This window comes from Lepisma saccharinum, chromosome 2 (assembly GCF_977018435.1).
Source record: "Lepisma saccharinum chromosome 2, izLepSacc3.1, whole genome shotgun sequence".
NCBI classification, from domain to species: Eukaryota; Metazoa; Arthropoda; class Insecta; order Zygentoma; family Lepismatidae; genus Lepisma; species Lepisma saccharinum.
In genome coordinates this window covers 107,837,189-107,859,844 of record NC_139230.1, presented here as the reverse complement: position 1 = coordinate 107,859,844, position 22,656 = coordinate 107,837,189, and the positions used below count along the sequence as shown (strand labels likewise).

Below are 22,656 nucleotides of genomic sequence, written 5' to 3'. Positions count from 1 at the left end.
GTACTTACTTTCTGGAGCGATAGCTTGTAGGGTAGTATTTACCGTTCAGAACTGTCAAACTGATGGTCGTAGGTTCAAACCCTTCCGGTGGCAGAAAATTTTCATAAGTTTTAGACCTATCCCATTGTGTTCATTGTCCACGCCATGTGACAGGGAATAATTCAGTTTGGAATTAACGATAAGGGGAAGGGAAACATTAAATTACAAAATCTCCATTTGAACGAACCTAGAAGTGGACAAAAATTGGATAATTCTTATAAATATTAAAATTTCATTCATGTTTTTAGTGGTATAATCGCAGGTAAAATTAAAGATCTTACATGGAAGATTTTATCTTGCTCTGAACTAAGCCAAAAGGCATTCCGAACCGATCTAATACATTCTCCAATACATTTCAAAATGTCATTGAATGTTTCATGTCGATAATTTGACCAATGCATCAATTCTTGACGCTGAGACGATATTTTCTGCAACTACCTTTTCTCTTCAGTCCCCTCTGTTCTTCTCTTCTCCTTCTTCTCACCCCTCCTTCTGCTCGCTCTGCTTTTATCTCATATCGCCTTCCATACTTTACTCGCATCTTATCTCTATCCCACTCATCTCCACTCCTCGTATCTCCTTTCCTGTCTTAGATTTCCGACTCCACTGCACTCTTCTCCTCTTCTTTTCGATCTTCTCTTTTTCTCTCCTTTATTCTACTCTCCACTCCCCTCTTCTCGTCTCCTCTTCTATCATCTCGTTTTCCTTCTCTTTTCTCTTCTTTGCTCCATTTTCCTCATCTCTCCTAGAATCTTCTTGCATTCTGTTCACGACATCTCCTCTCCTCGTCTATCCTCTCTTTCTTCTCTACTTTTCCTCTTCTCCTTTCGCTTTCTCTTTCTCCTCTCCTTTGTCACCTTTCGTTTTCTATCACCTCTTTTCCTTTCTGTAGACTCATCAGCAATGAAATACTACTAGAAAAGTTATTTTTTCTTTGAGAAAGATTTTTGTCACTTGCGATATAATAGTGATATTTTTAATAATTTTATACAATAATACTTGTTTTTATTTCTTTCGCGTATTTTATAAATATCTATTGTGCATGTGGCAACCCTGAAATTGAGCCTAACTGTATACGCAACCCACCAACGCCTTGTGTAAATTGGGTTGCCTAGTTTAAAATGTCGTTGTCCTAAAACTTTTGAGAGACACTGTACAAGGTACATTTTCTGAATGACTACCATTTCGTCACAATGAATAACCAAACATTAGGTAAAGTACCGTACTACACATGTATGTTTCATTCAGAAGAAGCTTAATCCTAAGCAGTTTCAGGTATTGTAGTTTCGTGCATGGACATTGTAAAAGAATGCATATTTGTTTGTAAAACACACTATCATCCATTCGGAAACTATTCATTGTACGGTACTTTCGTACAAGTGGTAAGGATACTGTCTAATAGTGTACTTGTCCTTCTTTTACCATTTATGATAAATCAAATATAAAATATCGTATTGTATATATATTTTTTTTAAAAGATATTTGTACAAAACAAAACACACACAACCATTCAGAAACGTCCCTTGTACATATGCATGGACGGTATGCATAGTGGTAAGTGGTAAACATTCAACGTGCCTCCTTTTTGTCAGTGATTATTTGGAAACAGTAGATTACTTGTTTGCAGTGTCACATTCACATCAATGCCAAAAGAAGTGACTTGCAATATTTACATATTATTTAATTGCCATGGCAAAGCAAGTTAAGTTATGCATGGTGTACATTTCGTGAAATGTTCTCTCTTTTGTTGGGGAAAATTGTTATAGCAAACACACGTTCATTTCCACCTTTAGGCCTCTTTTGAAATGCCATATTAATATAATTAAATTTATCAAACTTAAAACAGATTTCACTAACCTAGAACAGTAGTTTTTCTTTATATATTTATGATCTTGTATTGGCAGTCGGCAGAAACGCATTTAAATTTAACTTACGAAATTTCAATGTAACTGTTAATCTTAATACATAACATTTTCGGTGTGCGGACGTAAATACCTAACTAACATTCATTTCTTAAATATATATTTATGTGTCACACATTACTTTATTTATTGCTGTTCCTGGGATTTCATACAAAAAAGCCCAAAACAAATGTTTCGGAAGAACGCGCATATCCACGGCGCAACCAATCAAAACGTTGCATTTCTCGTATCAAAGTATGAGAATAGCAAGGAATCAAATCACAACGTCTCTAACATGTCATTAGTTAACGGGCCAATAAAATCGCATGAGCGAACATTAGAAGCCTAACAGGATGCCAAGATTATAGTGATACGTTAACTATCAGCTCGTTAAGAACGTTTTAACGATGTTTGAGCGAACCGGGCATAAGTGAGCGTTGCAAGTGTTAGATAGGCCTACGGGCGCCGCGGAAAAAAATTGAAACACTAAGGGCGCCGTGAAACTGGAAAGTTTGGGAACCCCTGCATTATATTGTACTAATGAACTATTAAGCGAAAGGTGATTAGGCGATACAGGGCTACACGTTGCCCGTGACATCTTTCCCATAGACATAAATCTTGACACATAACACGTGGTACGATAAAATAAAATTAAAATTAAAAGATGAATCAACATCTTTATATTAGGTAAAATAAAATAAACTTCGTGGCGCAGCAGAGGCCCATAGAATGCCAAGGGTCTTTCCCTGAGTGCCGTTGTCAGCGAGTCTAGACCCATCGCAGGTCTTTTCTGGCTTTCGAGACCAGAGTCAGCTACTATTGCTTTTTAATATCTCCCCAAATGTCCTCGCGATGTTGGGTCAGCTCCGAAATTTAGTAAATTTCATCGGGGATCTTGCACCATTTCGCTAAATGGGAAGTCCATCAAATAAAGTGGCAATGATAAATGCATGAACCAAGGGATATACTTAATTTAAAATATTCTTACATGAATTAGAATTTAAATTACAAAATATTTTTTTAAAAAAATGAATGTAATAAAACTACAGACATTATCATAGATAAAAAAAATATGTGCATCTTATTGATGGTTGAGAACTGAACAAGATAACTATAAAATTAGATATGAACAGTTTATATTACCTGTGGAATATTCTATTGTACAATCTGCAGTATAATTTTTGGAAATATCTAGTTGTGGTAGTTCTATTTCTGAGCTTACCACGAGAGGATCAGTCACATTCCAGATGAACACTAAATCGTCGACAGTATGGGACACTGAAAAATAAAAGTGAAAGCTTAATTAAAATTATTGAAGCATTTTGAAGGCAAATTATTAAATTAAATTTTTTGGTGTGTAAACTAATGTCAGTCGCAAACTAATAATTTCTTCAGTAAACAGTTTTGTCGGATTTTTCTGTACTTCTTGAAGTAAAACAGTGAATATTCGTATATGTCATTTAATTTAAAATTATATTGAGTAGTAAGATATAAGAGGATTAGAGTAATATATTTTATAACATAGAAATAGGTAAACTGTTAGTTTTCTACTGTTAAGTTTCAAAACTATCATACATGTAATCAAATGGATACCTTAGAACTATACATGTTCCAACTATCTGGAGCAAGGCGGCACTAGCGGCAGAGAAGGGGAGAGGGGAATCGAGTGGGCAGAGCCGTGAAGGCTGGTAACTGCAGTCGCTCTCCCCCCTCCACGCAATCCCGTTCCTCTGACGTGTTCATTGGTGGAGCCGTCTCGAGTCACTACTTGCGCAGAGACTCGTTTTCGTTCGCCTGCTCCAGAGATATATGTAACGTATATGAGGTGATGCATATGGTTCCACTTTGTGGAGGTGACGTGATAAGCATCACGCCCCAGCCGCTTTCACCCCTTAGGGCTACCCACGGTTGTCCATTTATTAGCGGTTTGAAGAACCCCACACCTCGTCCATGCAGGGATATTCTCACCTAAAATCACTCACCGCGAGATTTGAACCCTGGTTTTCTGCACGACAGTCAGATTGGAATTAAGGATAAAATAAAATTATAAAAACACAACATACTATTTATTCTATGAATACAATGTGGAACTAATTCAAGCCTCCTACCCCCCCCCCCATCGAAAAGTAGTCTGCCTTTTATGGAAACGGGTGTGCTACTTCCAAAGATGACCATACAAATGCTATGACAGACAAGGCCTGAGATGTTACAGAAATGTAATTATATATTATAAAAAAAATGGGGGCAAAGTTCAGGCCCCGATCCCCAACATAGAGGACTAACGAATCTAAGAGTGTTATTCGTCAGTGCTTCAAACTACAGTCAACCAATTCGTTAGTGCCTCGTTATTGTACGGAACAAGCAATTTTTTTCGAGATGAGACACGGGACAAGATGGCATTTTCACGAGAAGAAACTGGATAGACCAAAGCCTTGTCTCGTCTCGTGGGTAGCACTAGTTAACATGGCGGAAATCAGGCAGGTTGAGTGATACTTACGTTCTACTGGTCGTTGTTGGTGATGGCGCGTTTCTCATTTGAACATAAACCTTTACAGTGTCGTTTGAGATCCTTCAATATGTTCAAAAAATGTAAGCGATCGCAATGTGAAATTTTGCAATTTTTTTTGCAAATATTCGCGTAGTGACTCTCGCGAGAATTGTGAAAATTCTTCGCTATTGGAAGGTGCTTCGTCACAGTGTGCTCACGTCATTACGAATGCTATTCCCGGTACCGATTTCGCATCCCCTTGTTAACTATCAAGTGATGCTGAATCTACACACACATCACTAAATAATATTGAACAAGTGATTTGTGAATCACCTAGAAGTGATAAATGTGTTGCTTTTCTTCGGGAATCATCTGCATCGACACGTTCTAATGAACCATACGCTTATGACATTGGATTTTACGTAGAAAGAAACTTGTCCAATGAAAGAAAGTAGTTCGTCTTGAACAATGTCTGGGAACAAGATCCAGGATTTGTGTTTCCACCAAAAGGAAATAGGAATTTACGATGTCAGTTTTAATAGCTTTATCGCTGGAAATGGCTTGCATATTCCGAATTTAAGGGAAGAAGCTTTTGTAAATTTTGCGCTCTCATTTCAGAACACGAAAAGTGTCTGTATCACAAAGAAAGTTTGGAGGTTGCAAGTACTTTGGACGATATTTCGTTTGGCAAGAAATATTCTATCGATGTGCTATTAGATACTGCAGTTATGCATAAAAAACTGAAGAACAGAAGAAAATTTACCTATGATTGAAATTGTTCTGTTCTGCAGCGAACAGTGTCTCGCATTGCGAGGCCGCAGGAATTCGGGGCAAAGATAAGTCGATCAAGAACCAGAAGAGAATGACGGTAATTTCAGAGCACTTCTTCGCTTTCGAAGTAAGACTGATTCCGCATTAAAAAGTACTTTGACTTGCAGTGCCGGAAATGCTCAATATATACGTCCTGGAATACTGAATTAAATAACTGAAGCGTGCAAACGACCTGATTGTTCGAGATGTTGTTAACGAAATTAATGCCTCCAGCTTCTTGTCTATACTCGCCGATGAGACGTCAGATATAGCAGGCCTAGAACAATTATCACTGTGCGTTCATTATGTTATCACAAAAAAATTCGTTGTGAGAGAGAACTTCTTACAATTCATATTTTTGTATGATGTGACCGGAAAGGGAATAGCAAATGCTATGTTGTTCAAGTTGTGCATCCAGTTCACAGCCCACAGTTTGAATCTCGCATCGTCGAGTGGATTGTCTATCCAACACAGCTTCGTGAAGACACTCAAAGACAAGGATGTTTTGATGTCTGATGAGAAGAAACGGACAAACACGTGATAAAAATGGCAGCCTTAAACAGGGGCTACTATTTAGGGGACAGTTGCTCCCCATTTTTTTGCCTCCGCAATATGGCCTCTTAATGCTAGGCCTTGTCTACCAAGAGAAAGTAAACTTTCCTTGCCCCCTCCCCCCCCGCTTTGCCACCAAAAGGGCATCACTGGCCTTAAATATACACCTGTGAGGTTCTATCTATACCCCTTAAAATATATTGTCCCCCCTCCCCCCGAAAGGAATTTCTGGATACGTGCCTGCGTTGACTGTACACTTCATTTTGTATGACAGTACTTTCTACTTTTGATTGGAGACTTTATACTCTGTCCCAACTATCTCTGCTGCAGCAAGGCTGCCTGCACATAGCGGCAGAGAAGGGGGTGGGGGATCGAGTGGGCAGAGCGAAGCTGTAGAGTACAACACACATAAATTTGCCGTTGCGTAGATACCAATTTTCGTTTCGTCTCCCTCTCTCTTAGTATCACGTGTTCTACCCTGCTCGAAAACCTTCGCTATTGTTGCCATATTGTTATTCCATTCCTGGACACACTCGCGCAAACATAATTGAAAACAATTGAATAGCGCTCCAGCTCGCGGTTCACACCGTTCGGCAGGGACGGTAATGTGGCAATATAGCACGGCGTAGTGGTTGCTTCTTTTATGCAGTACATGTTCATTGGCTAGCTAGTAACTAGTGTTGCCAACTGTAATAATGAAGCACTATTTCTGTCACGGAAGGGGAAAGGCAGGTAAAATGACGGTGAGTTTTGTTGGATTGGAAGCACCATATTTTCATTTTATACTAAGTATTTTACCGGTTTGACGTTGTGTGCGTGTATTGCGTGTGTGTATGTGAAAGTGTGTGTTTTTTAATGAACGTTAAATTCCATAATGCCTCCAATTCTGTCAAAGTTGAAATCAAAAACCTTGCAAAGCCAAGCTGGGGAAATTCTAAGCAACGTGCACGAGTTCATGAAGGAGGAAGCCAGTGAAGGTGTTAGCATCCCAATACAGCATTTTGGCAAGAGAGCAGCGGCTGCGACTGGAGTTCCTGAACGAACAATCAGGTCTATCATGAACGAAAAACAATCTCTTGAGATGTCAGAAGGCCCCTCCACATCATTCCACACTCCCGGGAAAGAACGAAAAAGACCAGCGACCATATCGTCAGTGGACGCTTTCGATGAAAACGTTATCCGTAGGCGCATATACGACTATGCTCTGCGTGAAAATGAAGTGCCGACATTGAAAAAATTGCATGTCAAATTACAGGCGGACATACATTTTGCGGGAAGTCAAGAGAGTTTGCGACGTTTGTTTCGAAATTTGGGATTTAGGTGGAGGAAGAGGAGGCTGTCATTTTTTCTCCTTAATGCGATGCATATTGTTTTCTGTGTTAAAATTGCCATGCTTTGATGGGTGACCAAGTTCATAGCAGGGCCGGCGGAAGGGGAGAGCGAACCGTGCCACCGGACAGGGCGGCAAAAATTTGAAGAGAAGAAAAAAATAAGCCTATTGAAAACTGTGGTCGAGCGAGATATTCTTTTGAACTTAATAGTATTGAAATAGCATAAGAAGTCTCATTATTTATTTTATATTTTGATGTTTTACTTAGGAATATATTGATTTTCAATTTCCCGTTGCTGCGTAATGGCGGGGGGGTGGGGGGTCGAAATGAAGCGGCATCTACCGCCACCGCCCAGGGAGGCAAAATGACTAATAATAATTCCCTTTATTACATTATTACATTACATATAATTTAAACCATAACCCTACAGCTCTACAGCACCATGGCGGGCCTTGGCTTACGTACCGACTGCTGGTCTCCCTCCCACACTGTTCCGCCATCACCTGTTACAAATAATTTAGACAGTAGATAGTAAATATGCCTTCTACCCCAACCCTGATTTTTTTACCCCAGGACCACCAAAACCTCAAAAACTCGCTTTCTCTCCACGTTCCGCGCCTCATTTATTGCGCTGACGATGTTTCACAGCGCAGAAAAGCAGTGATGAGTAAATGCACTTTCTCATCCTTGAAGGATGAATGCACCTTATCGTAATTTTCCAAGTCCGGGACCATGTTTATATATGACCTTTGTAAACCTCTCGGGAACGATGTGATCTCTCTGCCACACAAACACACACACGCGCGCGCCTCTCATTATTTCTGTATTGTGACGCAAGCAAACAAACAAATAATAATTGTTTTTTTTAGGATTCCTGGCCCCTATAACCCCGCCAGGGTGCGTGGTGCCCAACCCACCAACCATTGCGAATGTTGTCAGAAATTTAATCAACGTTGTTCGTTCTCGATGCTGGAATCTTATGTAGATTCCTCCATGAAAAACAAAACTGATAATCCTGTGCGAAGCTCCCCAAAAGCGTGTTCACGCAATTTTTTTGATGTTTGCGTGGATAGCTACGCTCGGTCGAACAAAATCTTTCAATCCCGATAGAGAAATTGTGTTCCATCGCTCAACGCAACGTCTTCATCACGGACCAAACGCGCTTTCGAACGATCCGGATTTTCTGCGAAACGTTCGAGAACGAATTCCAAAATATCGAATGTCGCTCGAGAGTGGGAGAGAGAAAAATTGAAATCGATTTTCGATTCGATGAGTGCATCGACCCAGACGTTGACTATTCCGGGGCTTGCACGGCAAGAACCCGAAATATCGTCCAAGATGCAGCTGTTTTCACGCAACGTGCGAAGCATCTTGCAACCGTTTCCGATACTATCGTCGTTGAACAAGGCAACTTTAGCGGCGATATGCGATGATGCGGAAAACGAACGTTCGTGGCTTCGAAACATCACTCGCTTTTTTTGCTCAGAACCTGCATACTGGAACGATTCGCAATTTCGCTCGCAAGCTTTTTGTCTTTCTTGCAGGCGCGTGTGCTCTATTGGAGAACAATGTTATTTTTTCGAGGGCGCAAGAAATCATCGTTTCGCCCGCACTGCCCATGCTGCCCACCTCCGCAACCCCGCCGCAACGGCAACGGCAACTCCTCCCCGAACCTATTCAGCTCGCATCCTCTTCCACCCGAAGAGAATCTATTTTTTTTCACCTCCATGGTCATGAACGAAGAATCCACATCCCCGATAACGATAGAATCAGAGGAGGCGGCGGCGGCGAGCGCAACATCCGCTTTGGAAGATCACCTATCCACATTATGCTCGACCAAAAAAAAAAGCTGCATTGCTGCATGTCGAATTTTCAAACCTTTTCGCGTATTATTTTTTATGGAATCACAAACACGAAACCGGTGAATGCCTCGTTTCAAGCATGGTTGAGTTTTGTGCTGGTTCTCGCAGAGCGGAGCCACCCGTTTCACGCAATTAGAGTTTGACCAAAAACCTTTGTGATCGAAACAAAAAAAAACGCTCGTCAATTTTATTGTTCTGGATTTTAAACCCACACCACACCCTGACGGGCGTGGAAGAGGCCGAGGAAATGATCGACAACATGCATGGGTGGAACTGTCAACGGGGGTACTTACCCGTTCATTGCCATTTGTCCCCCAGGACATTTTGCGCATCAAAAAAAAAGTATTTTGTTGAAAAAGTATAGCATTGTTCGTTTGTACCAGGGCAACACACACACATACATGCATGAGTGAATCGGTCAACGGGGTTCATTGACTACAGCGCTTATTGTGTTTTAACCAAGGTTTCGCGTGGGGTGGGGGTTCCTATATAACGTACCAGTTTCTCCTTTTGTACATCATTATCATAGTGAACGTCAATCGTGGCAGTTCAGTATTCTTAATTGTTTGTCTGACAGTATACATATATATCATCGTGGAAGTTCAGTGAGCTACAAGTTTTTTTTTAAGTCTGTCTCTCTCTTAAAAGGTAAGTTGTTTTTCAAGCGTGTTTTATTTTTTTCACGATATATATATATTTATATAGTTTTGCGTCTGACACACACACACACACACACATATTCAGAGGAGTCATAAAAATTGACACACACATTTTTTTTCTTTTTTTTACCTCCTACAACAGTGCACACACTGTTCGCGTCTAATATATATATATGTATTTTTGTGGAAGGAAAAAATGTCTAGCACTTTTCAGCTTTTTTTAATATTTTTTTTCCTTCTGTTTCAGTGCGCTTTTCCCTACCACCACACACCCCAAAAAAATTTCTCTGTATATAAATAACAGAGAAAAAATGGAATCGCAACCAGGTCCCTCCGGTCTTTGCGGGAAAGTGGCATGTGTGAACTGTGCGAAGTTGGTTTCTAAACCCAATATTGCTAGGCATTTGAAGAAATGTCGTCTACCGGAACATGATGTCCCCCCGGCAAAGAAATCTCGCATTGATGCGCATGAAGGCGGTGCTTTGAATAAAAGTGCACGCATCATGACGTATAAATCTGGAAGTGACGAAAAGTGTGACTCGACCACGTTCCTCGACAATGTGAAATCTCTGGTAGTTGATAAATTACGGGATTGCCTCGTTAATGTTGCAGTTAAAATTCATCTCGTCTTGACCCTGCTGTATGAGAAAGTTGTCTCGTCCGAGACAAGCACTTTCAGCTTTTACGTAGGGTGCGAAGGCTTACATGAGGGCAATCACGACGATCTTGACGAGATTGTGACACGGCTATTTGAGCATCTGGGACAAAAACAAGAAGATTTTGAAGGACGCGGAAGTGGATGGAGTCTTTGCGGTCGCAGCCACATGTTACAGCTTCGAGTGTGCAACTTCAATCCGTTACGCAGCACACAAAAAACAAAAACAAAAAATGTTGCACCAGACATTTAAAAAAAAAAAACGTGTTAAACATAGAAAGTAATGATGCGAAGAGTTTCTTATGGTCTATCATCGCCGCATTACACCCAGCTAATAATAATAACCCCCAACGCCTGTCCAATTACAGAGGACACGAGGGGGGGATACGAGAATGTAATGCAAGGAATTTCCTATCCTGTGCCCCTGAATGAGATCGATCAATTTTTAAAAAACTATAGAGAGGAAAAAAGAGTAGATCTCGATATTTCTGTGTTTGGGGTTGACGATTGCGGCAACATTCGTGTGTTAAGACCTGCGAGAAGCCAGAATAATGTAATTCGACTCTTGCTTGTAGATGGCCGTTACAGTTTGATCCGCAATTTTTCTCGCCTAGTCGGAAGACGGATCAGCAAGGATCACGATAAGATTGAAATTTGCGATCGGTGTTTGAGAATTTTTCGCGAGGGAAAGAAGATGAAAGAACAGCACAAGTGTTTTGGCTCCGTGAATGCAGAACCCGAAGATGTCATGCCGGAACCCGGAACCAAGATGAAATTTCAGAAACACCAGGCTCTTCTCCACCATCCCGCTGTCCTTTATGCCGACTTTGAAAGCTTCCAAGTTCCCATGACGTCTTGCAACCCTGATCCCTCTACCTCAAGCACAATGCAAATTTTTCACCACGAGCCTTGCAGTTTCTCCATCTACGGAGAAAAATTAAATGATGTCATCTTGTATTGCGGACTCGATGCGGCAAAAAATTGTGTTAAGAAGATAGCGGAATGCGCAAGAGAACTTGCACCCAGCCTGAAAGGCTCTTACGTTTCTCCACCTGCTCTCACAACGGAACAACAACGGAGACATGACATGGCGACAAGATGCGCGGAGTGTAACCAGGCTTTCACCCCCGAAAATCACAAGGTCGTACACCATAACCATCAGAATGGATTATTCCTGAACACCATCTGTAATTCCTGCAATCTTAAAATTAAGGAGTCGCATTTTGTTGCCGTGTTTCTGCATTACACGGAAAAATATGATACGGATCTGTTCATCAAAGAGTTGTACAATATCACGACTCGAATCAGCATCATCCCTAGAACGAGCGAGAAGTATATTGCAGTAAGAGTGTGGATCCCTCTCGAAGAAGGAGGAAGTGTGGAAGTTAGAATCCTGGACTCTTACAATTTCCTGTCCTCCAGCCTCGCTACCCTTGCATCTCAACTTGGCGACGAAGATCTTGTGGCCACCAAGCAAATGTTTTCGGGAGATGAGATTTTGAATCTGTTGCGTCGCAAGGGCGTCTACCCCTACGAGTACGTCAATGATTTCGACAAATTTGACGAGACGGAACTTCCACCCCGGGAGGCATTTTATTCTCATCTCACGGAGGACGTCTGTTTCGAAGAGGAATACGAACACGCTCGTAGTGTGTGGACGGCCTTCAATTGCCAAACTTTTCGCGACTATCACGATCTCTATCTCAAATTGGACGTGACACTTCTCATGGATATTTTCGAATCGTTTCGCAAGAGATGCATCGCGATCTACAAGTTGGATCCTGCGTATTTCTTCACGACGCCGGGATTGACTTGGGAATCTATGATGAAATACACCAACGTGGAACTGGGGCTCATCGCAGAGAAAGAACAGTATGCCTTCATGGAGAGTGCGATACGCGGTGGCATCGTCCAATGTCCCCGACGCCACGCTCTCGCAAACAATCCTCATACGCCTGGTTACGATGCATCGAAGCCCAACACCTACATCGTCTACTGGGATGTCAACAACTTGTATGGCCATTCCATGTCCCAGTGTCTTCCCATCAGCGACTACGTGTGGATGACCGAAGAGGAACTCTCCTCCGAGGATTTTCTCAACTGGAGCGAAAATAACGAATGGGGCTGTTTCTTGGAAGTAGATCTCGATTATCGCTTCACGAGAAACATCACGGATTGGCCCTGGCCCCCACCAAAGAGAAGCCACCTGGAGGATCGGAGTCAAAACTGATACTAAGCATGGAGAACAAGCGGAATTACGTTCTGCACTACCGACTCCTCCAATTTTACGTGAGTCACGCCTTGCAGCTGAAGAAAGTACATAGAGGATTGAAGTTCCGACAGAGCAAGTGGCTCGAACCCTACATAGCCGAGAACACGCAACGCAGAGCGAATCAACATCGCCTGCAGACAAGGATCTGTACAAACTATTCAACAACGCCATCTACGGCAAGACGATGGAGAACGTGCGCAATTACATCGACGCAACGTTGGTCACGGACGAAAAAAAATTCGAGAAGATTGTCGCGTCCCCCTACTTCAAAAGCTTCACCATTTTCGACGAGAATCTGATATTCGTCGAGAAGAACAAGAAGCAAGTGATGCTCAACAAGCCGATTGCCATAGGTGCCACCGTCCTTGAACTCTCTAAATTGCACATGTACCAATCCTACTACGATCAGTTTCAACCCTTTTATGGAGATAACATTGAAATATGTTACATTGACACGGATAGCTTCGTTTTTCTAATCCAAACACCAAGCCTCGAACATGATCTGAGTTCGATGAAGCATCTTTTTGATTTTAGCAACTTACCATCAGGCCATCACTTGCATTCAACAGAAAATAAAATGACCATAGGAAAGTTCAAAGATGAAGCGGCTGGTAATTACATCAGCGAATTTGCGGGGCTTCGTGCCAAAATGAACTGCGTCAAGATTGCAGAAGAAAAGGAGATCAAGAAAGCGAAGGGTGTAGGAAAAACAAGTACCAGCAAATTCAGCATGCAAGATTATAAAGAATGCCTGTTTCAAGGTAAAAGAAAACTTAGCACCGATCATCGCATTGCGAATAAATTACACGAACTATATACGACGCGCGTAACCAAGGTAGCATTGGATGCCAGAGACAACAAGTTACGTGTTCTCAATTGTCAAATCCACACGAGAGAGTGGGGCCACTGCAATGGAAGCGACCAATGTGACGTGTGCCCAACTCTAACCACATAGCCATCCATGAAGCTCGCTGTCTTTTGCCATTCTCCAAAAAATACGGAGGAAAAGAGGAAGCCCTCAGGAGATGAAAAGTTGGAAGTCGTTATTATGTCTTTACGCTCGCTCTAAACGAGGCTCATTAAATTTCAACTCTTACTTTTTTTTCTTCTTCATCGTGATCTAATGACATAATTACATGTTCGAGTCTTTTGAATTGCATCGCCGCAGAGAAAACCTTCTCTTTTCTTTATTCAATCTACAAGGGGGCACACCATGTAGAAATTTAATTTAAATAACTAACAAGGACAATGAATCTCTTTGGTTTCCGAAAACAGATCAACATGGAAATTGTACACCGCACGACAGATCTACCTTCCGTGTTATCCAAACTCAACGGTCTGTTGATCGTTCACCTTAACAGCATTTGGACGAAATTGTATGATGAAGTCGGCAAGATGTTTTACGTCTTCAATAACAATTTACATTTTTACGAAATTCCGATCGACGGGAAACTTCGGATCACCGTGAATCCGGAGAACGAAGGGCGAAAAATCAAAATTTCTAAAGGCAAGAACATTTTTCGAATGAAGCACGACAAGGTGCTTTCTAACATGGCGTACGATGTTTCTGCAGGCGATTGTCTTTACGTTCAACTCCTCGGAGATTACGACGAACTTGTTCCTCTCTTCGTAGAATTACGAATCACTTATCTTATTATAAATAACCGTTAACAAAATGCCTAACGACATTTTCGGCCACACCAAGCGTCTAGACCACGCAGAAGAGATTCTCATGTTGGATATTCGAGTTAAAAAGTTGAGGAGCGATTTGATCGCTTTGCAGGAGACCTTAAACAAAAGTTTAGAGTCGGAGATCGCTACGCTCCAAACGCAATGTCTCGATCCTATTCTGAAAATCGATTCCGAAGTGAAAAAATTATGTTGACGTACCTTCTTACGACAACGTTCAAAATATACAGTTGAGCGTGGATTCGCTTCAAAATGATTTGCTCAAATTACAGCAATTTCAATCGAAAGAAGATTTGGAAAAATTGAAACTCGAAATCGAAGAACGAACTTCCGCAATCGAAAAGAATTTCTCTGAACTTCAAACCGTCGTGAATGATATCGACGTAGAACGCTTGCATGTCGTCGTTTCTAAATTACAAGAAGAATTCACCAGCACGTTGGAAGAAATGAAATCCAAGTTACAGACTTTGGAAGATACCATGACAAACCTACCATCGTCAGACGAACTGCAGGTCATCGGTAAAAGCGTCGCGAACATAAAAATTCAATTGGAGGCTTATCAAGATTTCGAACACATTCAAACTACCATCGCTACGCTTCAGGCGTCTTTGGAGTTGATCAACGAAGAAATTAAAAATATTCACGTTCAAGCAAGCGCATTGACGAGTATTCAAGACACGTTAAGCACGGTTCAGCAGAAGATCGAATATTTAGAAAATTTGAACGTCGAATCGAACCTTGCTCATTTTCATCACGTACTCGACAACATACAGGGTGACTTGGAATTGTTACGGACGAGCGTACCTTCGAAGGAAGATTTGGAAAAATTGAAAACGGCGGCGACGGCATTATCCGAATCGAGCGACATCAAAAGTTCATTGAGCGATCTCGAAAGTACGGTGGCCAATCTCCCCATCTCCAAAGAATTACACGCTTTGAAAAGGAACATATCTCGAATGCTGAAACGACTGGAAACGGAAACGGCAAACGTGGAACAGATTCGAAATGAAATTACTTCGCTGGTGTCGACGTTGCCCACTTCGCAGAGCGTCACGGATCTTCACACTCAGTTTACCGAGATGCGAAGCATCGTGAACGATCTTACCGAGAAAAGTTCGAAATTTAATCAAGTTGAGAACCTTCAGAACATTGTCGTCAACATCAGAGATCAAGTTGGAGTGCTGGAATCCACGCAGGAATCGACGCTGACCTCTTTCGGTGCCAAGTTGCAAGAACTGAACGAAAACTACAAGCAGTTGAACGTGGAAGTGAAAATCAAACCGTCATTTTCTGCCGTAACGGATACCATAGTCGAGCATTTGTTGCCCATTGAAAATAAACTTGGACACGTTCACAGTAATCTGCTCAGCGTCGACACTAAAATCGCCAAATTGTTCACCTTGCAAGCCATCGAAATCAACAGCGTACCCTATCAACAGAGAATCTCCACGTTCGTCGAAGGTAACAAACTGTACATGTTACATCCTTATCATCCGTATTACAAGTTTCTCCTCGATGGCACGATTCAGATAAACGAATTTTCGTACTGGTCTCACGGCAGAAAAGCTAGCGTTCCCACCATGACGTTGATATCGAATCGTGGTGTCCAGAGAGCAGGAAACATTCCTCTGGCACGTTGGAACGAAACGCGCAACATATATGAAATACACGAAGACGAAGATCTTACCGTTTTCGACGTGACTGCCGGCGATAAGCTGATCATTCAAAACACGAGCGAGGTGCCACCCTCTTTGAATCCCATCACGCTGGTGCTTCTCTTCAAACGTAATCTCTAAAAAAAATGTCTAGGCAAGCCATCGTCGAAGAATTGCATAAACCTGCACGCCGCAACTACGAACGTTTGGCGGTGGTAACCAAGGGCATCGATGACCTCTGGGAAAGTGACCTCGTGGAGATGAGTAGCGGAAACCTAAAAAACGTACATAAATTGAACAAGGGCAACAAGTACCTTCTCACCGTCATAGACACATTTTCGAAATTCGCATGGGCTCTACCTTTGAAGGCGAAAACGGGAACGTGCGTCACGGAAGCATTCAAATTAATTTTTCGCGAAAGCGGCAGACTACCTCGGTTTCTGCACACGGACAAGGGGAAGGAATTCTACAATGCCGTATTCCAAAAGTTTATTCGGAAACACGACGTTCAACATTACTCGACCTTCAGTGACGTCAAAGCCAGCATCGTGGAAAGATTCAATCGGACTCTGAAATCGCGCATGTGGTCACGCTTCACGCTTCAGGGAAGCTACAAGTGGGTCACCATTCTTCCGGAACTCGTTAACGACTATAATCACACGGTGCACAGAACGATAGGCATGAAGCCAGCTGACGTTACCAAGTCTGACGAGCAGCGATTAATTTCTAGCGTTTACTGTCCAAAGTACACACCCACGACAAAAAGACCTAAATACAAAATTGGAGACCAGGTGAGGATCAGTAAATTGAAGCGAACGTTCGACAAGGGTTTCACACGAAACTGGAGCACGGAACTTTTTACCGTGGTTCGAGTTTTACCCGGGAACCGTCACACGTATATAATAAAGGACAGTGGCGGTGAAATTTTATTGGGGCGCTTCTACGAGGAGGAACTCTCTAAAACTAAATACCCCGACACGTACCTTATCGAAAAAGTTTTGCGTAAGAGAGGTAAAAAACTTTTGGTGAAATGTCTGGGACTTCCGGAAACGAGTTGGATCGATTCGAACGAAGTGATTCTATGAGTACGTGGAATGTTGTGAAACGTTTACCTGATTCGGAAAATCAAACGAAAAAAAGGAACGGCGAATTGTTCCCCGACAGCATACGATGTCTGATCGTAGGACCTTCAGGGTGCGGAAAGACGACACTGCTCATTGATAATTTTATCCTCGTACCCAATTCGTTAGACTGGGAAAACAGACACCTCTACGTATTTTCGAAAAGTCTCGAACAAGCGAAATGCCAGCAACTTATGAAACTGTACGAGGGACTGGGCATTTCAACTTTCGCATCTGAAATCATTCCACTGGACGATTGTCTCGAGAATTCCGTTGTGGTGTTCGACGACATGATCCTGGAAAATCAAAACGAGATTCGTAATTTTTTCACTCGAGGTCGTCACAAAAAATTAGATTGTTTCTACCTGGCACAAACTTTTTCCAAGGTTCCGAAACAACTGCTACGTGATAATGCTAATTTTATTTGCTTGTTTCGACAAGACTACACCAATTTAAAACACGCACATGATGATTACGTAGGGGCTGAAATGAATTACAATCTATTTTCTAAATTCTGCTCCCACTGTTGGAACCAAGGTGATTTCGGATTCGTGACCATTGACATGACTCGAAAAGCAAACCATGGAAAATATAGGAATAAAATAAACGTTTATCTAGACGTCTCAGAGGCTAACAAGAGGAAAATTTCAGATTTGCAACGAGAAGAAGAAAATCCCAAAAAAATAAAAAATCAAAGGTCGAGAGAATCTAAAAAATAAAATTTGAAAAAACGTTCTTTTTTTTCAAACGTCTGACAAGCATATATAAAATAACCATTAGAACAAAAAGTGAGTGTTAGAAAAGTTGATAGTCTCAAGCGGGTGACGGCAAGAAAACTACGAGAACCGAACGTATAGGCTGAGAATTCGACGTTTCAGAAACGTTCCAACGTATATAGAAAAATGTCAAAACGTCAATTTCAAGAAGAGGACAATCTCAAGTTGCGGGAATATCTAGTGAAGCGATTCAAAGGTTGGAAATCCGAGAATCGCGGTTTGTACGAAGAGAAGAAACGTCAGGATCAACCTGTGATCGATGCCATCAGCGGTCTAGGTAAAGAAATTAAAAGTGTCACGGAACAAAATAAAAATTTGATCAACGAACTCGTACCACTTGCAGCTAAAAGTTACACTGTACCCACGCCCATTTCGAGCATTCCTTCGACGCCGTTCGAACTGAAGGAAGTACCACGACGTCAAGCCATAAGCAGTACCTCTTCGTCTTCGGATAAGATCGAGTTGGGACCTTTGGCACGAGACTACCTGAGCACGGGGAAGTTCGACAAGGACGAAGTGTTCGGATTGTATCCGAGCATGGAAACCAACGAGGCTGTGATTTGGAAGATTGGAAAATCGAAAGTCACCTTCGAAGGAAACGACATTAAAGTTAATTTAGGCGAGAAGAATAGTTGGACCAGGTATCCGGGTACGGTGGGACTGTGGGAACTCGTTGCCAAAAAGCAGCCGAAAGATTACACGGACGAAGATTACCAGAGTTACAGGGAAATTCTAATCATGACGGATGCCATGTACCAGAACAACGATGCCTCGCAGAATAGGGTGAAATCGAGCAGCGGTGAGAAGTACAGGAATCTCATCAAACCGATATGGAACGAGGTGAAGAGTGGAAGCGGCGTCAAACGCTACAACACGTTACCCAAAGAATTCGTTTGGGTGGACGACGTGAGGAAACTCGTGGACCGATTGTTGGTGATAGCCGGCGAAGAGAATGCAGGCAATCGTAATTTCTACAACGAGAAGGTTAGCATCGTGGACATGATCAGCACGAAACTTTCCAACTTCATCGTGAACGACGCCAAAGGCATAGGTTACCTGATCAAAATTATCAACACGCTGCCTCCGAGATTCTGGAACGTGGCCGAAGGAAAGGGACTCGTGAACGACATCATCAACAAGTTACCTTTCGAGATGCATTTACCTGGCTACCAGTACTGCGGTCCGGGTACCAAACTCGAGAAAAGATTGGAGAGAGGAGACAAGGGTGTGAATCCGTTGGACGCTGCATGCAAAGATCACGACATCGCTTACAACAACACTCGCACGGATCTAAATGCACGTCACGAAGCAGACAAGAAATTGGAACATGCTGCTTTCGAAAGATTCGTCAGCAGAGATGCATCGTTGGGTGAAAGAGTTGCAGCATTGGGCACCACCATCGCCATGAGCACGAAACAAAAATTTGGATGGGGTGTATAAATAAATAACATACAGTAAAAAAAAAATAATAACAACATGTCTTGTATAACCGTCAAACACGCAGTAAACGGAGATGTAGGGAAACTTTTAATCATAGCAAGAACAACGCCGGAATTTCGTATCCCTTGTGAAATGGTTGTCAAGGATTATCTTCGGGAGATCAGTGGCATGAGGTGCGGTGATCTCGACACTCTTCTTTCGGCCGCAGGGGAAAAATTAAACGAAAAAATGGACGAACTTCACGAGGCGAGGCAGGGGAGAAGACGATACACGGATGATTGGCGCAAGTCTAAACAGGAGACCGAAGATATAATCACGCACATCATCGCGTTTTCCGAAGCACGAACTTTCTTCCTCTGTGAAAAAAAATAATAATATATACGTGTCAAAACTTGATATATAAATAACACACATGTTGAAAAAAAAATCTTCGGTATATAAATAACACACACATTGTGAAAAAAATTAAATTTGTATAACACCCTGAAATTTTTTCTTCGATATGTCTGACCTGCAAGCATTAAAACAAATGCTAAATTCATCAGTCGAATATGTAAAAATTCAGGAATTGGAAGTGGACAAACCTTACACGATAACTTCCGGTTCAATTGTTTCTACCCAGTATGGTCCCAAGGTGCGTCTGTTGCTCAACGGACAATACAGTCTATTTTTACCAGATCGATACGCTATCATGTTATCCGACGAGAAGCTAGCTATTTTAATCGAGAACAAAACTCAAATCGTGTACAAGGGGACAAAGGAACTTCTTGGTAAGAAAACGAAGCACGTAATAGAATTTGTGTAACGGCTGCGCGGAGTATATAAAATAACATACCTTGAAAAAAAAAATACACGAAACAAAAAAAAATCTCAGAACATTTATATATAAATAACATACCGTGAAAAAAAAACATGAAGCCCAAGGGCGTCGTGTACCAGATACCATACTCCAATCTAAAAAATCTAGGTGCCCTGGATGGGTTACTCACCAAGAAACAACGCAAGAAGAAACGTTCTTGCTTGTCCAAAGGACATGGAATGAAATTACTGCTCAGCACACCTCAATTGAAAAGATTGCAGCTTTCGCGGAAACAGCAAAAGATCGGAGGTTTCATCCCGGCCATCCTGGCAGCATTGGGGGCCGTTGGAAGTTTGGCTGGGGGTAGCGCCGCCATCGCGAAAACCGTCATCGACTCGAAGAAGAACAAGGCGGAATTGGAAGAACAGAAACGTCACAACCTGGCCATGGAGAAGAAGGGGAAGGGCGTCATGAGGAAGTTTAAAAAAAAGAAACAGCACTCACCAACCGAGACATTGAATCTCTGATCAAACCATTACAAATCAAACACTTCAGAGGAGTTTTCATGTCCGACTCGTTACCTTCAACCGTTAAAAATAGAGAATGTGGAGTAGTCAACTTGGACAGTCAAGAACATCCAGGCACGCATTGGATATGTTACCACAAAAATGACAAAGCATTCGTTTTCGATTCTTTCGGAGGTGTACCACCTACAAATTTAGTTCATTATCTGAAAACGAACAAACCTATACACTACAACGACGAACGCATTCAAAATTTCGGAGACGTGAACTGCGGTCATCTCTGTCTCTCCATGCTCGCGTTTCTCTCTAAAATAAATAAGCCACAGGTGGAAGATTTCCAGAAAGCATTGTGGAACCTAAAGCATCACGATGGGCGTGTTCCATCTCACGAGCGAATCTTCGATCTTGAAACTCACGCTGCACGACGACATCGTCTATCCTAAATCCATAGCTCTGCGTGCATTCTACAGCATGTACCTCATACCTAACGTCACGCAGCACAACAACAAAATTAGCGTCGGAAGCGAACATATCGTCGTCACGCCAGGTCAATACAATCTTTCTACTTTGCAAGCTCAATTACCCAAAGGCACGTACCTTTCTCAAAATTCGGTCACGCACAGAGTGGAAATCGTGTCCGCGACGGAGACCGTGGACCTGGGCACCATGGGAGAACTTTTAGGTTTCGAGAACAATCACCCAAAACTCGAAGCTGGCATCAAGCACGTATCAACCAATATTCCTAAATTCTTGGCCATCCAGACTCTGAACGTACACTGTAACGTGGCGGAAGGCATGATCACGAAATCCTCGGACGGATTGTTAGGAAGTCACAAGCAGACGGGAATCATAGCCACGTTCAAACCCAGTTCCGAATTCATGGAACCGGTCATCTACACACCCTCTTCGCCGATCTATTTTCCAGTATGTCGCAACCGCATAGACAACATAGAGTTGGTGGTGACGAACGAGAAAGGAGACGTGGTGGATTTTGCAGGTGCAACGACCACGGCCATCCTGGAGATCAACGTATAATAAATAACACATAGTGAAGAAAAATGGAGCAAATCGAAAGTTACGAATTGCAATCTTTCCCTCCCAACCGTCGCACGTTCGCAAATTTGAACGAAGCGAACCGGGAGATCGAATACGACGTGGACGTAGGCGACGGGTTCGTTCATCCTCACAGAGCGGACATCTACCTTCAATTCGACGTGGTGAAGAAGGAAAGCGGAGACGCGTTCCCCGCAGCAGCAAATTTGATACTCGTGGACAACTTCGTGCTTCACCTGTTCTCGCAGGTGGAGGTGAGAAAACACAACACCGTCATCGACAGAATCGATTATCCAGGCATCACGTCGACGGCAGTGGGAACATTGAAATTATCCAAAACGGACGCAGCATACTATCAAGCTGGGGGATTCGAAGCGGGAACCAAAATATCGACGAGAAGTCACACGGTGCTCTTTCCCATGCGTCTGCTGCCGGGATTCTTTTCGGACTACAAGGAGATCATGTGGAAGGGAGGACTGAGAATCACATTTCGAAGAGCGGCCAACGACAACGACGCACTGATGCGATACGCCACTTTGGGTCCGGACGGCACCACGCCACTGCCCAACACTTTACCCGAAGCAGCCAAATGCGTCATCCGGAGCATGGAGTTGAGAATGCCGATCGTGGAATACGAAACGAACTACGCCCTCAAGTACAAAGCGGAGATCTTGAAAAGTCCACAGGTGCCGATTCACTTTCACGGTTACCAGTGCGTGCAGAAATTAGCGTCGGGAAGTCACATGGAATTCGACGTGACGACGCAGTTCAACAACATACAGTTCGACATGCCAGATTTCGTCGTAGTGCTCTTTCAGACCGGGAGGGACAAGAATCAGGAAAAAGATTCCAGCAAATTCGACGACTGCAAGATCAAGAACGTTTATCTCAGGAATGGTAGGAACGAAGTGTTCCCGCGCGAAAATTACAACCTCGACATGACCAAAGATGATTACCTCAAACTTTACGAAGCTTACACGGCTTACAAGCGCGTGACCGAGGGAAGCGTGGACATGTACTACACGCCCAG

The 22,656-nt window shown here is 42.6% G+C and overlaps 1 protein-coding gene across 1 annotated transcript in view; it reads right to left on the bottom strand.

The window, feature by feature from the left end:
• LOC145983585 (glycine receptor subunit alpha-2-like) overlaps positions 1-22,656 on the bottom strand; it is a 519,078-nt gene that overhangs the window by 135,054 nt on the left and 361,368 nt on the right. Inside the window, exon 8 of the mRNA XM_083116654.1 lies at positions 3,084-3,218. Coding sequence (XP_082972780.1) covers positions 3,084-3,218 — 135 coding nt within the window. The remainder of the gene's footprint in view (positions 1-3,083; positions 3,219-22,656) is intronic.